This window comes from Elephas maximus, chromosome 19 (genome assembly GCF_024166365.1).
Source record: "Elephas maximus indicus isolate mEleMax1 chromosome 19, mEleMax1 primary haplotype, whole genome shotgun sequence".
Taxonomy (NCBI): domain Eukaryota; kingdom Metazoa; phylum Chordata; class Mammalia; order Proboscidea; family Elephantidae; genus Elephas; species Elephas maximus.
In genome coordinates, this window is record NC_064837.1 from 20,833,540 (window position 1) to 20,850,175 (window position 16,636).

Consider the following 16,636-nt stretch of genomic DNA (forward strand, 5'->3'; position numbering starts at 1 on the left):
TCTGAAAATGGAAAATGATACCAAAATAAAAAATATATTTTAAACGTTATTTAAAATTGGTCCAACATGTACATGACCTGAAATTCAGAGAGTAAAAGAGGGGATACGGTGAAAAGTAAGGTTTCTTCTCACCCTGTCCTCTTCTCCTCCCCGGAGGTAATGGTGCTAAGCTGGTGTCTCTGGTACCCTCTCAGAAACAGTCTCTGTATTTAAATCACATCTATACACTTACACTGGGCTACTAACCTAAAGGCTGGCGGTTCAAACCCACCCACTGGTATCACAGAAGAAAGGCTTAGCAATCTGCTTAAATCCATAAAGATTTGTTGTTGTTGTTGGGTGCTGTGGAATCCTATCCATAGCGACCCCATGTGACTGAGTAGAACTGCCCCATAGGGTTTTCTTGGCTATAATCTTTAAGGAAGCAGTTCACCAGGTCTTTCTTCTACAGAGCTGCTGAGTGGGTTCAAACTGCCAACCTTTCAGTTTGCAGCCAAGTGCTTAACCATCGTGTCTCCAGGTTTCCTTTGTAAAGATTACAGCTAGGAAAAGCCTACGGGGCTCAGTTCTACTCTGTAACACAAGGACTCACCTTGAGTTGGAACGGACTTGACGGCAACAGGTTTAAGGTCCTGGAGAAAACATGCAGCACAGTTGGGATCTGTCTGACTCCAGGGTCTCTGCTTTTTCTACTCCACCATGCTACATCTAACCCAATGGTTCTCAACCTACTTCTTCACCCCAGCACATCTGAGGGACATGACACACTCCTTCCCATCAGTTTAGTGCCTCGCTACGGCCATACCTTATCACTGGGGCTGAGGGCATCTCCTGGAGTTTGGGAAAAACTCCATACGACTCCAGATTGGCTAGCATGGGTGAACATGGTGCATCCCTCTCTGAGAATCACTCATCTGATTTGTTGTAATGTGCCTGAATAGTTTGTATTCTATCATTTAAAAATGTTATTATTGAAAAGTATTTCCTGATTCTAATGGTAATTCTTGCCAATTACAGAAAATGAGTAAAATCGTCCCACGCCACCAACAAAGAATTACTATCAGCATTTTTGAATAATGCCTTCTAGTGTTCCTTCTAGGAGCGCTGGTGGCACGATGGTTAGGCGCTAGCTGCTAACCAAAAGGTCAGCGGTTCAAACCCACAAGCAGCTCCACGGGCAGGAGAAAACATCTGGCGATCTGCTCCCCATAGGGCAGTTCTACTCTTTCCTATAGGGTCCTATAGGGTCAATGTAAGTCAGAACTGACTGGATGGCAGAAAACAGCAGAGTTCTTTCTACACAGATATTTATTTGTCTGTTTTTGACAAACTTGGATGATAATCAATTTGGATACCTGTTTTTTTTTTTCACTTAACAAACAGATTGAAAGCAGTTTGGAAGTTACAAAAAACTCCTTGCAAACATAGCTCCATATGACTTTTTTTCAAAGTTCTTAATTATAAACCAAAAAAACAAACCAGCTGCTATTGAGTCAACTCTGACTCATGGTAACCCCGGTGTGTCAGAGGACAACTGTGCTCTACAGGGTTTTCAACAGCTGATTTTTCAGAAGAAAATCACCAGGCCTTCCTTCCGAGGGGCCTGTTGGGTGGACCTGAACCTCTAACCTTTGGTTAGCAGCCAAGCACTTAATTAACCATTTGCGCCACCTAGGGGCACCAAAGAACTTTTTGAAAGTTCTTAATTTTACTGAATCTTTATATAAATTTTTCATAAATTTCATCTACTTTCCCTTATCAAACCACCAGTGAAAACGGATGACAGGTGATTACCTTCAGTTTACTACTAAGAGACTAAAAAGCTTTTCCAGATCAGTATTACCAAACCATTGCTATTCTTCGGAACCACCCAGGGAGCTCTGTGAGATACAGGAACCCAAGCTCGACCCTGGACCTGGACTTGGTGCTGTTAGGTGCCGCTGAACAAATTTCGACTCACAGCAACCCCATGTGACAGAGTAGAACTGCCCCATAGGGTTTTCTAGGCTGTAATCTTTATGGGAGCAGATCGCCAGGTCTTATTCCCACGGAGCTGCTCGGGGGGGGATTCGAACTGCAGACCTTTCAGTTAAGCCACCTGGGCTCCTTGGACCTGGACCTGGACGATAAGAAAATTCCAGGGATCAGTTCCAGTCCACAACCCTGCCTCCAGGCAGGTGTCTCCAGGCAATCACAGATGTTCAAGCAGGTGCCATTCAATAGAAACACAGATATACCTTCCTCCTTAGAGTAACACTACATTTATTCTCCGTATGCTGCCGTCTACTTTAAATAAGCTGATAATTAACAAATATTTACTATAGGTCCATGAGGCACAGAGATGACTTATGCCCAAGGTCAAGCAATAGTTAAAAGAAATTCTAAGTCTTGCCAAGACTCTATTAGCTTTTTGCTAAGCAGATGGAAAATGAACGGTTAAGTGTAACTGTGGGAATGGGGAATGAAGGTAACCCTGTGTCATAAATCTTTCAAGTTATTCTAAGAAACTTTACTACCCATTATCATGTAGGGGAGGGGCATAACTAGGTAAGACATAACTGAATCTGTGTCTTGTGCTATTACAGTAGTTTAAAAAACAGACATATACACAAACATACCAGGAAGAAGTGGGAACCTGGTAGTTTCTTATATAATTTTCAAATCTAACACTAATTTTTGTTTTGTTGAGTCAGCATTCTTAACAGGGTAGGGTAAATGAAATGTTCTCATGGCTAAAATTGGTATCTTTATATTAATTGTCCCCAAATGCCTTGTTGTGTGCTGTCGAGTCAATTCCAACTCACAGTGACCCTATAGGACAAAGGAGAACTGCCCCATTGGGTTTCCTAGGCTGTAATCTTCACCGGAACCGACTGCCAGGCCTTTTCTCCCACAAAGCAGCTGGTAGGTTCAAACCACTCATCTTTCAGTTAGCAGCCTAGTGCTTTTAACCACTGTGCCATCACAGCTCCTTCCCCAAATGTCCATCTCCAGCTAATTCCTAGAATTCCCCTTTCATAGAAAATAAGGAGCTATAAAGGGTATCTGTGAAACCTCAAAAAAGACAGTCACAGAGTATGGTATCATTTCTTTTACTCTGTTTTGTAAAATTACTACGTGTATGAGAAAAAGCTCGGAAAGTTATATATACCAAGGTATTAACAGTGATGGGGATTATGAGCTCCAGACTCAAATATCCAACTCCATATTTCCACCTGGATGGTCCAAGTATGTTCAAAACTGAGTTCACTGCCTCTTGCTCCTCCTACCATACTCACCACTGAAACCTGCTCTCCTCCTCGCTCCCAGCACAGGGTAAAGGTATCCACACCCGCCCAGGCTAGAAATCAAAGTCCAAAATCCTTAACTTGGCCCAAATGCCCCAACTTCACTGCCATTTCCTCAGGGAAGCCTTCTTGGATCCCTCAGATTAAGTAGGGCCCTATGTGTTAGGTTTTCAAGGCATTTATGCTTCATTTCTGGCGATGTTATCACGTTCAAGCTCAGAGTTCTTTATCTTCTCTGTCCTTTGTCATTTTCATCATAAAACAAGAGTGATAACAAAGGGGAGAACGTATCATTGCTAAGTGCTTAGAATGGTGCCTGGTGCATAGTGGGCATCCAATATATTTTAACTATTATTATAGTTGTAGAAGAAGTTAAGACTCTTTCGAGGAAAAGTAACATAATAATTAGTTAATAATTACACAAAGAAGTCATTTTAACTTTTTGTTCTTGAAAATATACATAGCAAAACATACACCAATTCAACCATTTCTACATGTGCATTGATTACATTCTTCAAGGTGTACAACCATTCTCACCCTCCTTTTCTGAGTTGTTCCTCCACTATTAATACAAACTCACTGCCCCATAAGCTTCCTATCTAACCTTTCGAGTTGCTGTTGTCATATAGATAGCTCTTTAAAAGAACACCATGCTTAAGGCAGATAGTCTTTACTAATTAAGCTATTGTTTGGTTTAAAGAAGACTACCGGAAATATTTTTGGTTTAAAGTTTAAAGATTATTTCAGGATAATAGCTTGAGGGGGTTCATGTAGCCTCTATGGCTCCAGAAAATTGGAGCCCACGAGAATTTTAAATTCTGTTATGCATTTTTCCTCCTTTTGATAAGAATTCTGCTATATAGTCTTTGATAAAAATGCTCAGTAATGGTAGCCAGGCACCACCCAGTTCTTCTGGTCTCATGCAGAGGAGGTAGTTGTTCATGCAGGCAATTAGTCACATATTTCACTTCCTACTAGTCCTGACTCTCCTCCTTCCTGTGTTGCTCCAGGTGAATAGGGGTCAATTGTTACACCTTGGACGGCTGCCTGCAAGCTTAAGTCGCTGCAACTTAATAATAATTTTTGCTTATAATTTATTTATGTAATTATTAACTATTAAGACAGGCTGTAACCTCTACGTTAGGAAGGCCCATATCTGTCTTGCTCAGCCTTCTTCCCCTGAATTTCTTACACAGCCAGACAAAAAGTAGGTATTTTTTGAAGAGTAAATGAAAGACTGAATTTTAGATTCTATCTGTTCCTCCACCTCCATCCCTTCAAGCACCAAATTGTATGACTTCTATTTCCTAAACAGGTCTTATTAGATCTTGTTCTCTCCACTCCAGTCTTAACTCAGGCTCCCATCATCTCTCTTAAGTGGCCTGCTGTAGTTGTCCCTGAACCGGGCTTCAGCCTCCAGTTTTGCCTCCCCCCAGTTCATCCTCCTCATTGCTGCCAGGTGGAATTTTTTAAACGCGAACCTGATCAAGTCATTTCCCCGTCAGCGGCCCTTCAGTGAACACCCTGACTAGAGTAGCAGAGAGTAGGGTGTGCGCATCCCTAAAAGGTTTGCAATGGTATCCACTAAGGTGTGAGAAAAAAATATTAAAACCTCTATTTTTCTTTATTTCTACACCAAATATTACTAAAGCCTAGTTTTTTAAGATTTGTACTAATAGACATACATGATATTTTGTACAGGCTTAAAAATTAGCCCAGTGAAAATTAGCTCTGTGAAAAATATTTCACGGACAGCCATGTGGCATCAAAAAAAAAAAAAAAAAGGCTCACACCAGCCTGGAGGACATAGTCCCTTTAAGATCCTTGCTCTGCATATCTCTTCAGCCTCCTCTCCTACAAAGCTACATTCACTGTACACACTGTGTTTTCCATCTCTGAGCCTTTGCTCTGCTTTCCCTTGTCATCCTGACCCAGGAGTTCACTCTGCCTAGAACAGTCTTTCCCCAGATTGCCACAAGGCTGGCTCCTTTGTACCTATCAGGTCTCAGGTTAATGGTAACCACCTGAGAGAGATGTTCCCTGACCACCTATCTACAGGAGCACCCCCCCACCCCGTGCCATTACTCTCTAATAGCACCTGCTTTTATCACAGCATTAACCATACTTGGTATTTTGTTTATGTATTTGCTCGTTTGTCTTCCTCCTCACAAGAGGCTCTGTGAGACCTGGAACTTGCCTGTCACATTTACCATTATCTCCCCAGTTTCTAGAGCCTGGCACTTAGTAGATACTCAGTAAATGATGGCTGAGTGTGAAGAAATGAATGAATCCTTCAAGACCTGGCGGACATGCTGCCTGCTCTTGAGGCTTTGATTTTCCCAGGAAGAACTGTTCTTTTGTTCCTCGCCCTACTGTTGTATGTCTCTCTTACAGCATTCACCAGTCTCCCCAGCTCAGTCATGTACACCCCGGGGGTCTTATTCATCTTTATATCCCCAATGCCTGGCTCAGGGACTGACAACACATGACACTAAATGTTTGCTGAATGAAGAAATGAAAGGCTGAGCTGAACTCCAGCTGACCTCCCTCCAATTCTGTGCTTCTAATTCTGGTCTACTTCTCACCCAAACACTCAAAAACCAATTTTGTAAAAAAAAAAAAAAAAAATCTGTACGGGCAAATCACCCAACAAAACAAAACATAAAGGCTAAAAATGTACACCTTGAAGTAGGGGTGCAAGTGGCTTTACAGCCCCAGTCTTATCCTGCCCACCCCACTTCCATTTTCCCCTCTTACATTTTAAAAATCTTTTCCACTTCCCAATTTACTTCAATAAATCTGGGGTGGGGGGCAGGGGATCAAAACCTCAGGGTGCAGTTTCGAATAATATGTTCACCATACGAAGAATTCCACTCTACCACAATTTAGCTAACCCTCCAGCTTGGTTATGATGGAGTTTAATTTGAATTTAACTCTCACTTATCTATCAAAGCTCCTTACAGTATGTAGGATGTTATGTCAATCGTAACACTCGGGATGAGTCAGAAGCCCCTGACACGAAGGAAACCAGAGCTCTGTACTTACTTGTTCCGTTGGGAACAGGGTATTGATATATTCCACAGCGTTGAAATCTGCTCGATCGAGAGGATCTTGGCTCGGAAATACCTAGACAGAAATAGGGCGTTTAAAATAACTGCCATCTTCCTGCCTTTTATTACGCATTATTTCTTCCCCCTCCTTGAAGGCAAAAACCATTTTTTTTTTCATTTTCTAATGCTTCACACACAACAGATGCTCAATAAAGTATCCGTTAATCTTTAATTTTCAACAACATCTACATTTTTATCACCTTGGTGCAACTGTGAAAAGGTATCAATGGAATCTTCAGGATAAGGAAAATCAGCAGGCACTGTGCACTACCAGTTTACGCCAGCTTATGACATGGTTGCATTAAGGACGACTTGATAACAGACATATGTACCATGTTGCGGTGATTTCTCAGCCATGAAATTCACTATCCATTGAAGCATTTTTATATTTCAGACATGATTAGGAAATGCAGAGCTGGCATTTCAGAACTGTCCACCTCTTTAACAGAAGAAAGGATGCCTCCTGAGAAACACAGCTAATGCCCTTCAAAAGTGGCAGCTTGAAGAACAAGCATGAATCTTGTTATAAAAGATTATAAAAGCAGTCAAATGATCTCCTGGGTACTGGATTTCAACAACTCAAGGCAGTTAAAATTCTGGTAAACAATTTCTTCTCTTAAGAAAGCTTCTAAAGAAATAAGTGTCAAAGAATCAAAATGTCTTCTGTTGTTGGCGTTAGGTACCTTTGAGTCAATTCTGACTCCCAGCGACTCTATATACAACAGGAACATTGCCCTGCCCTGCACCACCCTCACAATCATTATGCTTGAGCCCACTGTTGCAGCTATTGTGGCAATCCACCTCGTTGGGGGTCTTCCTCTTTTTCGATGACCCTCTACCAAGCATGATGTCCTTCTCCACGGACTGGTCTCTCCTGATAACATGTCCAAAGTATGTGAAATGAAGTCTTGCCATCCTTGCTTCTAATGAGCATTCTGGCTGTATTTTTCCCAAGACAGATTTGTTGGTTCTTCTGGCAGTCCATGGTATAGTCAATGTTCTTCACCAACACCATAATTCAAAGGCATCAACTCTTCCATCTTCCTTACCTGCTGCCCAGCTTTTATACGCATACCTCCAATTTTCCTAGATTCATACTTCATACATTTTATGTTCCAATTATTAATGGATGTTTGCAGCTGTTTCTTCTCATTTTGAGTTATGCCACATCAGTAAATGAAGGCCCAGAAAGCTTGACTCCATCCACATCGTTGAGATCAACTTTACTTTGAGAGGAAACCCTGGTACATAGTGGTTAAGAGCTATAGCTGCTAAGCAAGAGCTCAGCGCTTCAAATCCACCAGGTGCTCCTTGGAAACTCTACGGGGCAGTTCTACTCTGTCCTATGGGGTCGCTATGAGTTGAAATCGACTCAACGGTAACGGGTTTGGTTTGGTTTTGGTTTTACTTTGAGAAGTCAAAAGCAATTGTTGGAAGAGTTTACGGCTTCCTCGATGTCAAACAGAGGTGGCAGTTAGGTGAGTGACAAGAAAATGAAAGTTCTCTTTTTAAAACACTTAGCATTTCTGTTTCTGTAATATGCATTTACGGTAGGAATACATCATATGTCCATGTAATTTACACAACCTCAATTATATGCACTCACCAAAGGAAGTGCTGGTAATTTGGCCTGCCTTTTGGTGGACACCCCACAGTGAATATGATATGCGGGATATGTACTATTTCCTCAAGTTGGTCTCTGTTTCTGCATGACTCTCACTGCCCCCGGGTGTCACCCTGGATTTGGACATGTTTTCATATAATAAGGCTCCTAGCACAAGCCAACTACTTCATCTAGTAATAATTGGAAAAAAATGTTTGGTTCCAATGCTGTTAGAAAATTAGCGCTAGACTTATTGAAGAGATGCTCATACATTGTACTTCATGGGCAATTTAAGGAATTTCAACGGTAATCTGTCTACAGTGATTTTTCACCATATGCAATGACTTTGGAACTTAATCCCTGAGTAAAATGTGATTGCAATACAGCAGTCCTTCCTGTCTCCTCACATATCTCCTCTCTTTACAGTATGCTATTATACCTGTTGTTTGCAGAATTCCATTCAATCTTAGATTGCTAAAGTAAGAAAAATGTCTGTCATCGTGACATCAAGATGTCTGTTTAGTAAATAAATCTACACTAGAACTCAAGCTTATTCTTAGAAATAGCACAAATGTGTTCTTCTGAGATCTCTTGTCAGTCAAACAATAACTGAAGGCATTATTTGTCTCTTCCACTAGAGCCCGCTAGGTCCAAAAAGCAACTAAACTGTCTTTTTCTGGCAGATGAAGGTGTGTGGGGGACGCAGTGTGGCCTGAACCCCAAAAGCTTTGTCCAATGGTCTGGCATCCTCAGGGTGTGCCAAATGTGCTTAGTATTGGCAATCCAGCCACTCCTAGAAACTACCAAACCCAATGCCATGGAGTCAATTTGGACTCATGGCGACCCCATGTATTACAGATTAGTACTGCTCCACACGGTTTCTTAGCTGTAATCTTAACAGAAGCAGATAGCTAGGCCTTTTTTCCATGGTACCACTGGGTGGGTTTGAACTGCCAACCTTTAGGTTAGCAGTTGAGTGCAAACCGTTTGTACCACCTAGGTCCCTTCTAGAAACACATATATGCAAAAATCTAGAAATAAATACAAAACAATGCAAATTACAAAACAATATAAATAAATTACTTAGCAAAGTGGCAGATCCATAGTAAGCATTAATGCTTCATAACTGTTAACTATTATTAGTAGTTTTTTGGGGGGGGTATTTTTTTTTTTTATTATTATTAGCAGTAATGTTTTGCTTACATAAACTTCCCAGTGGTCATTAAATGAAGCACATCCTCCCTTTTCTTAAATCATATCTCCAAGCCAATTTCTTTCAGGGAGATTTTCCCCCCTCTTTCAGGAGCAATACCCTACAGCCCAAACCAAAAACCAAACTCATTGCCTTCAAGTCAATTCTGACTCATAGCAAACCTGTAGGACAGCCCCATAGGGTTTCCAAGGCTGTAAATTGTTATTATGGAAAAGGACTGCCACATCTTTCTTCACGGAGACGCTAGTGGGTTCGAACCACTGACCCTTTGGTTAGCAGCCGAGCGCTTTAAACACTGCGCCACCAGAGCTCCTGTCCAGTACCTTATTTAAAAAAAATAATTACTGTCGAGTAATTCTGACTCATAGCGACCCTATAGGACAGGGCAGAACTGCTCCATAGGGTTTCCAAGGTGCGCTGGTGGATTTCAAACTGCCGACCTTTTAGTTAGCAGCTGAGCTCTTAACCACTGCGACCCACCCACTAAAACCACTGCGACACCAGGGTCTAAATCGCTATTTCTAATATCATTGCCCTTAAAATTTCAATCAACTTGCAAAGAGAATTTAGTCAACTAAAGGGTTTCTGCAGGGATGGGAGGGCTTTCTGGGAATATTCTCTAATCTAACCCAAACTATTCAACTGCAGGAATTCTCGACATTTTAAGTGCGGTAAAGACTCAACATTTCCTCCGCCCCCCGCCCCCCGCTTTGCCTTCCACTTCAGAAATTAAAGTGACCCCACCTCCCCCAAATTCCCTGCTACTCTTAAGGGGCTAGCTTGAGAAACTGAAGCAGGGGCACACTAACCGGCTAAATGAATGAACAACCCCATAGCCCCCGGAATCTGAGGTTGCTAACCATGGAGTCCCTTCTTCTAGGCTCATCGTCTCAGAGAGTAGAGCTCCTCTACCCAAACCCAGCGGGACGCCCGACCCTCCAAAGATAGCCAAGGCCTAGAAAGGACTCTCTTTCTCTCCTAATTCAGAATCCCTTCCCACTTCCACCTCCCTGGAAACCTTCTCTCTCCTTCTGCGCCTAGCCCCACCTCTCCGTCCAAAGGCCGCTCCCTCCCCGCGCACCCTGGGTCCCACCACCCAGAGCTGTCCCATCCTCCGCATTCCCCGCCCCTCAGGGAGCCGAACGCTCACCTGCTCTATGGCGAGTTGCACCTCAGGCGTGAGCTGCAACACGGCTTCCAGCTCCTCCACGAACTCCAGTTCCTCCTCCTCCATCATCACGCCGCCCAGTCCCCTCCCGACCACACGCCAACGCACCTCGGACCTCCAGCCGCCAACCCCGGCCCGCAACCCGCAACACTTCGATTGCAGAGCTGTGGCAAGTCCCGGCTCTGTCAGCCAGCCCGGCACTTCCGGGAAGCCAGGCACTTCCGGGATTCGGGGCACTCTGGGATAGCGGAGGACTGACTCCTGGCCGCCCGGGGGAGGCTTAGCTGTTGCATCCCGGGAGCTCCCCTGGCAGCCCTTTCCCCTGCGGCTCTTGGCTACCTTCAACTGGTTCTTAAGATGGTGGGGCTCTCTTCCGCTCGCCTAAGGCGCTGCCTCACTGAGGCCCCTGTCAGGGCGGTGCTGGGGGACGGCCCGGCCACCCCAGCAGGGTACCCCAGCGAGTGTAAGCCCCAGCAGCGTTGCAGCCAACGGAGCGCAACACTCGCAGGCAGCCAAGTCGGCAATCTTTCCGCTCCCAGTGCTCCCTTGGTCAGTGGCAGTAGCGCCCTCTCCTCCCCCGGCATCGGGGGTGAAATGAACCCAGCTGGTAAGTGGCTATGTTGCCAAAGACAGTTTGCAGGAGGGGTCAGCGTCCACTTAACAGAGATAGGTGCCCCGTATGCCAAGTCACTAAGCAGAGTTTTGTGAAGGATGACTGCAGCTTCCTTATTGAAAGAGAAGAAAAAAAAAGACCAGATCAGGCAGTGCCCCGCGCTGGCGAAATAGTTACTTTCTATGATTTTGAATATCAGGTGACCACCACTGGATAGCCGTGTGAACTTGAACAAGTCACTCTACCCGCCCTGGTTACCCTGCATGGTTGTGGTGAAGATTGAATATAAAAAGCACTACGTAAATTTAAGCTAGTAATACAGGTACTGTCAGGGTGTAAGCACCACAAAGATCTTACCTACGCAGGAGAAAGAGACCGGATCACCGTGCGGAACCACTTTTCCAACAGATACTTAAAACAATGAGGTAATTGGAACCAAAGTAAGAGTTGCTTTACCAGTTGAAGGTTGTGAAACTCCAAGATGGAAGGACCCCTGTCTCCACTGAACTGGTTTTTTGTTTTTGTTTGTATCAAAGTTATTTATAGTAAAGGAAAAATGGAAGCAATATAATTTCTAACAATAAAGGAATGCTTAAAAACATAAATCAGCTATACAGTAGTCTATTACTGATTCATAAAATCATAGTTTTGATGGCTAATGACATGGAAAAATGTGCACAATGTACTTCAGAAAGGGAAAATATACAGTATGATCCCATACTTATATAAATATGTTGTTGTTAGGTGCCATTGAGTCATTTCCAACTCACAGTGACCCTGTGTACAACAGAACAAAACACTGCTGGGTACTGCACTATCCTCACAATCATTGTTATACTTGAGCCCATTGTTGCAGCCACTGTGTTGTTGGGTGGAAACCCCAGGTTCTGCTCCATGCAACTCATCTCAGCCGATAAACAAGAGATGGAGGTGGAAGATTAGAAAGACGCCTTTATTTTGTTGCACAAGGAAAGGAACAATCAAGGCTGCTGCATCCAAGAATGCTCAGCGAGGGCAAGAGAAAAGGTTACTTTTATGGGGTTTACAAGCAGGAAGTTCATACGAGTTACATCAGCAACATTCTTATTCATACAACACAGGTCCAGTGGGGTTTATATATAACTTCGTGCATCAAATGTTCAGAAAATGGCGGTTAAACTTCACACAGAGGTGGAGAAATTACTCTGCATGAGGTACTTAAAGAGCTAAAAGGTTGTCCAGAATGTCAACATGGTGCCTAAACCTGTTTTTTCTGATTTCCTCTAGTTTTGGGCAAAAGTTAAGGAAGGGGAACCAGGATGTTAATGTAAAGCTGTGAGGTCTGCCAAACAAGCTGCTTGAGGCAATGGAATTTTCCACAGCCTGGGGACCTCTGTCATTCCCTCCTTTCCTTTTTCACATTGCTTATTCAGGACCACTGTCCATTCTGAGCTATAGCCTGGCTCGGAATTGTGGGCATGTTCTCTGGGAGGGGGCAAATATTGGACATAGGCTTGAACGGTTGGCCTTTCATTGTGGCCACTGATCTACTGCTGAGTTATTACAGGTATGTAGGCCTCACAGTGGTGTACTGGACTTTACCTCATGTTTTATTTTTATTTACTAACTGCACCCCCTCTTCTTTTAGCCAGTAAGTTGAGTAGAGAGGTACAAGGACTATGGGTAACCCTTGTCCTACATGCAAAGGGGAGTGTGAACAAATCCAGCGATTGTTAGCTCATGCAGTATGGTTTACAGCTACGTGGTACAACCTATTAAGAACAATGAAATCCCATCCAGCATTTACACATAGGGCAACTCCTAGGAATGACCACATCACCCTGTTCATAGTTAATTCTGCTCACTCAAAGGTCTACAGCGGTCTAACCTGTTCAAGTAGAGTATATAGATATATAACACAGAATACTAACACCAAGGTTAATGGCAGTGTTAAGAATCTTTGGGGGATAACATCCATGCAGGAGGGTGTCAGGAAAACAAGCACTTAAGGTCCTCGACTGGCTTACAAGTCCAGTGTGACGAGTTTGTTCCTTGGCATCCAGTGGGTTGGTTTTCTTTACTCGAGTATGGTGGATCCAAGTTTGACAGCCACTGGAGTAGCCAAGAGGACCTTAAAGGAGCTGGTCTACTTCTGCTGAAGGGGGTTGTCTTTCCACACCTTGAGAAAATCCAAATCACCTGGCTGAAATGCATGGAGAGGCACCTCTGTAATATCTCAGGCAGACTCCTCAGGTGAGCATATCTGTGGAGAGAAGACTGAGCTGCCCAAACAGACTGCAAGTATTTAGTAACTTGAACATCTCCAACCTTGTGCAGGGTGGGAGGTTGGTCATTATTAAGGCAAGCTACATTTGTCATATTGGGGTTCTCTAATAACAAATGCCTGTATAATAGCTCAAATGGACTAAGTTTAAGTTTGCCTGTAGGGGTAGACCAAACTCTCAAGGAGGGCCATAGGCAGTGCCTTTGTCCATACCAACTTGGTCTCTTGGCACAGCTTTGCTAGGTGTCTGTTCAGAGTCTGGTTAGCCTGCTCTACTTTACCACTCGAATGGGGTCCCCAGGCTGTGTATAAATCCCAATTAACATCCAAGGTGATTGCCAGTGATTGCACCACCAAGGCCACAAAATGGAGCCCATTGCTCCTGCCAATGGAGATGGGAAGCCTGAATCAATGGATGATTTCATTCAGGAGGTGCTTCACAACCTCAATGGCCTTTTCAGTCCTGCAATGAAAAGCTTCAACCTACTTAGTGAAGGTGTCTATAAAGACTAGCAGATACTTGTAATTGCCAAGAACTAGAAACCTCTCAGTGAAATCCACCTGCCAGTCATTTCCAGGCATTCTGGACCCCTGGGGCTGCTTCAGCAGTGTTCTTGGGATTATTTTTCGCACAGGTGGGGTAGCTCTTTACTGCTGCCAGAATAGTGGCATGGATCTTTGGTCCAATTAAATGTCTCTTAACCCAATCATATAGTCCGTCGCATCCATAATGTGTGGAGTGGTGGTCTCTGTGTAGGATAGGGTGCCTGAGTTTTGATGGAATGAAAGTCTTTCCATGGGGGTTGTATTCCCATCCATCCTTGTTTACAGTCCCCCCCCCCCCCCCAGGTCTTGGCAATGTCTTTATCTTGTTAGGAATAGTCCGGGTGAAGGTCAGGTGGCGGTAACTCCAAGTAGGGAATTAGCGGAGCTACTATGATAGGTTTCTGTTGGATTGCAGCTTTCTTTGCTGCTGCATCTCCTTTGTAATTACCCATGGCCACTGTGGTGTCCCCTTTCTGATGCCATCTGCAGTGTACTACTGCTACTTGGGTGGGTAGGAGAATGGCTTGTACAAGTTGTAAGATCTCTTGAAAATATTTAATGTCCTTACCTCCTGCTGTTAGGAGCCATCTTTCCTTCCAGATTGCCCCATGTGCATGCAATACCCCAAATGTGTACTTGGAATCAATATAAATAGTTGCTCACTTACCTTTGGTGATTTTAAGGGCCTGCAGCATGGCAACGAGCTCAGCCTTCTGGGTGGAGGTAACTGGGGGAGGCACGTTAGCCTCTAGAACCTCCTCCAAAGTGACCACTGCATATCCAGCTTTCCTTTCTCCTTGTTTCATGGAACTGCTCCATCGGTAAACAGTTCACAGTTGAGGTTTTGGAGCAGCTGCTCAGCGAGGCCAGGCTGACTGGCATACACCAAGTCAATGGTCTTTAGGCAATCATGTTCCTTTTCTTGCTTTGGCAAGGTGGGCGGTAGGGTTGCCGGGTTTAAGCCAGTGGTTTCTTGTAGGGTGATGGCTGGGTCATCTAACACCACCACTTGGTACTGGGTGATGCCCCAAGGAGATCCAATGTGACCCTCTCTGCTCTAAGATGGTCAGAACCAAGTGGGGCATGGCCAGTTGGAGAGGTTGGCCAAGGATGAGTTTCCCAGCTTCCTTGATGAGTATGATGCTGCCACTACTGCCTGAGGGTACACTAGCCATCCTCCAGTGACCAGGTCTAGCTTCTTTGAGAGGTACACCACCAGTCACTTCCAAGTCCCGAGAGTCTGGGTAAGTACCCTGGCTACCATTCTGGTGGACTCATGTACAAACATGTCAAAGGGTTTGCTCATATCTGGGAGTCCTAAGGCTGGAGCCTTTATCAACTTTGTTTTAAAGGCATCAAAAGCCTGTTGCTCCATCTTGGTCCATTCAAAGGGGACTGTGTCTTCTCCATCTAAGGCACAATACAGAGGCTTGGCAATAAGTCCGAAATTTGGGATCCAGAGGGAGCAAAAACCACCCATTCCCAAAAAATCTCGGTGCTGTCTTTGGTTGGTAGGGGCCACCAATCTGCAGATAGCAACTTTTCAAGCAAGGAGGAGCTTTTGCTGTCCCTGTCTGATTTTAAAATCCAGATAAATCACCTCTGTTTGGTTGATCTGAGCTTTTTTCTCACAAGACCTGATACCCTGTGTTTTCCAGGAAGTTCAAAACTTCTGTGTTGATTTTGACTGAGTCATACTCACTGTGACTGGTGATGAACAGGTTGTCCACATATTGGAGGACACCATTGATCAGGGTCGGTTATCTCAGTTTTCAGCCAAAGCTGATCCAAAAAGAGTAGGACTGTTTTTAAAGCCCTGTGGGAGGACTTACAAGCACAACGGCTGTTTCTGTTGTGTTCCTGGGTCCTCCCACCTGAAGACAAAGATTTCCTGACTTTTCTCATCCACTGGGATGCAAAAGAAGGCATCCTTCAGGTCTAGCACAGAGAACCTGGAAAAGGTGGGTGACAAGGTCGACAACAGGGTAGATGGGTTGGAAACTAAAGAGTGGACTGTTGACTGTTACCTGGTTGACAGCTTGCAGATCTGAACAAACCAGTATTCTCCGTTTTTCTTCTTCACTGGCAGAGTAGGAGTGTTGAACTGACTGACACCATCTGAGCAATCCATGTTTCAGGTATCTGGCGATGATTTTGCCGAGTGCCTGTTGGGCCTCTGCCCGGATGGGGTATTGCTTAAGTCAGGATGGGGGAGACAGTGCTGGGTGGGAACTCAACCGCCACCAGGCGAGCATTTTTGGCACATCCCGGCACCTTGTTGGCCCATAGCCACAGGACCCCTGCGTTCTTGATATCTGGCCCTACTGATCCCTGGTAGTATCCCCGCTATAACCGGTGAATGACTCAGTGGTAAGGGCCATCTGCAGTCACCATCCTTTCTATGGTGGTTCCTGCATGTGCATGGTCCCTTTATCAAAAGAAATTTGTGCTTGCAGTTTGCACAAGTCTCTTCCCAGCAAGGGAATGGGACAGTCAAACATGTAGAGAAAAGAATGTGTTAATGACATCCCTTGTATGGAGCAGGTTAGAAGCTGGAAGAAGGAAGGGTTCTCCCTCTTACCTGAGACTCCCATGACCCACACAGTTTGTTTCTTTGGGGCTGTCTTTTTTCTGGGTCAGGACAGAGTGGGTTGCCCCAGTACCCACTAGAAACTGTACAGGTCCCCCCTGCCCCCCACTTTCATTATAACCAAAGGCTCAGGTGGGTTACTTGCCTCCAGTCTTCCTCAATCTGAGTCTTCCACCATTGTCATCATGTGGCACTTGGCAGCCTCAGGCTCTTTCTTACCTCTGAGTAGGAATTTAGGGCACT

The 16,636-nt window shown here is 44.4% G+C and overlaps 1 protein-coding gene across 3 annotated transcripts in view; it reads right to left on the minus strand.

Moving 5' to 3' along the window:
• VPS53 (VPS53 subunit of GARP complex) overlaps window positions 1-10,848 on the minus strand; it is a 144,449-nt gene extending 133,601 nt beyond the window's left edge. Inside the window, exons 1-2 of one of the 3 annotated variants that reach the window (XM_049858735.1) lie at window positions 10,364-10,848; window positions 6,333-6,413 (exon numbers count right to left, since the gene is read on the minus strand). In XM_049858735.1, coding sequence (XP_049714692.1) covers window positions 6,333-6,413; window positions 10,364-10,450 — 168 coding nt within the window. In that variant the 5' untranslated portion in view covers window positions 10,451-10,848. Of the gene's footprint in view, window positions 1-6,332; window positions 6,414-10,363 lie in introns of those variants that run through there. The other 2 variants (XM_049858736.1, XM_049858739.1) reach the window with 2 other exon arrangements.
• Window positions 10,849-16,636: the final 5,788 nt, after the last annotated feature.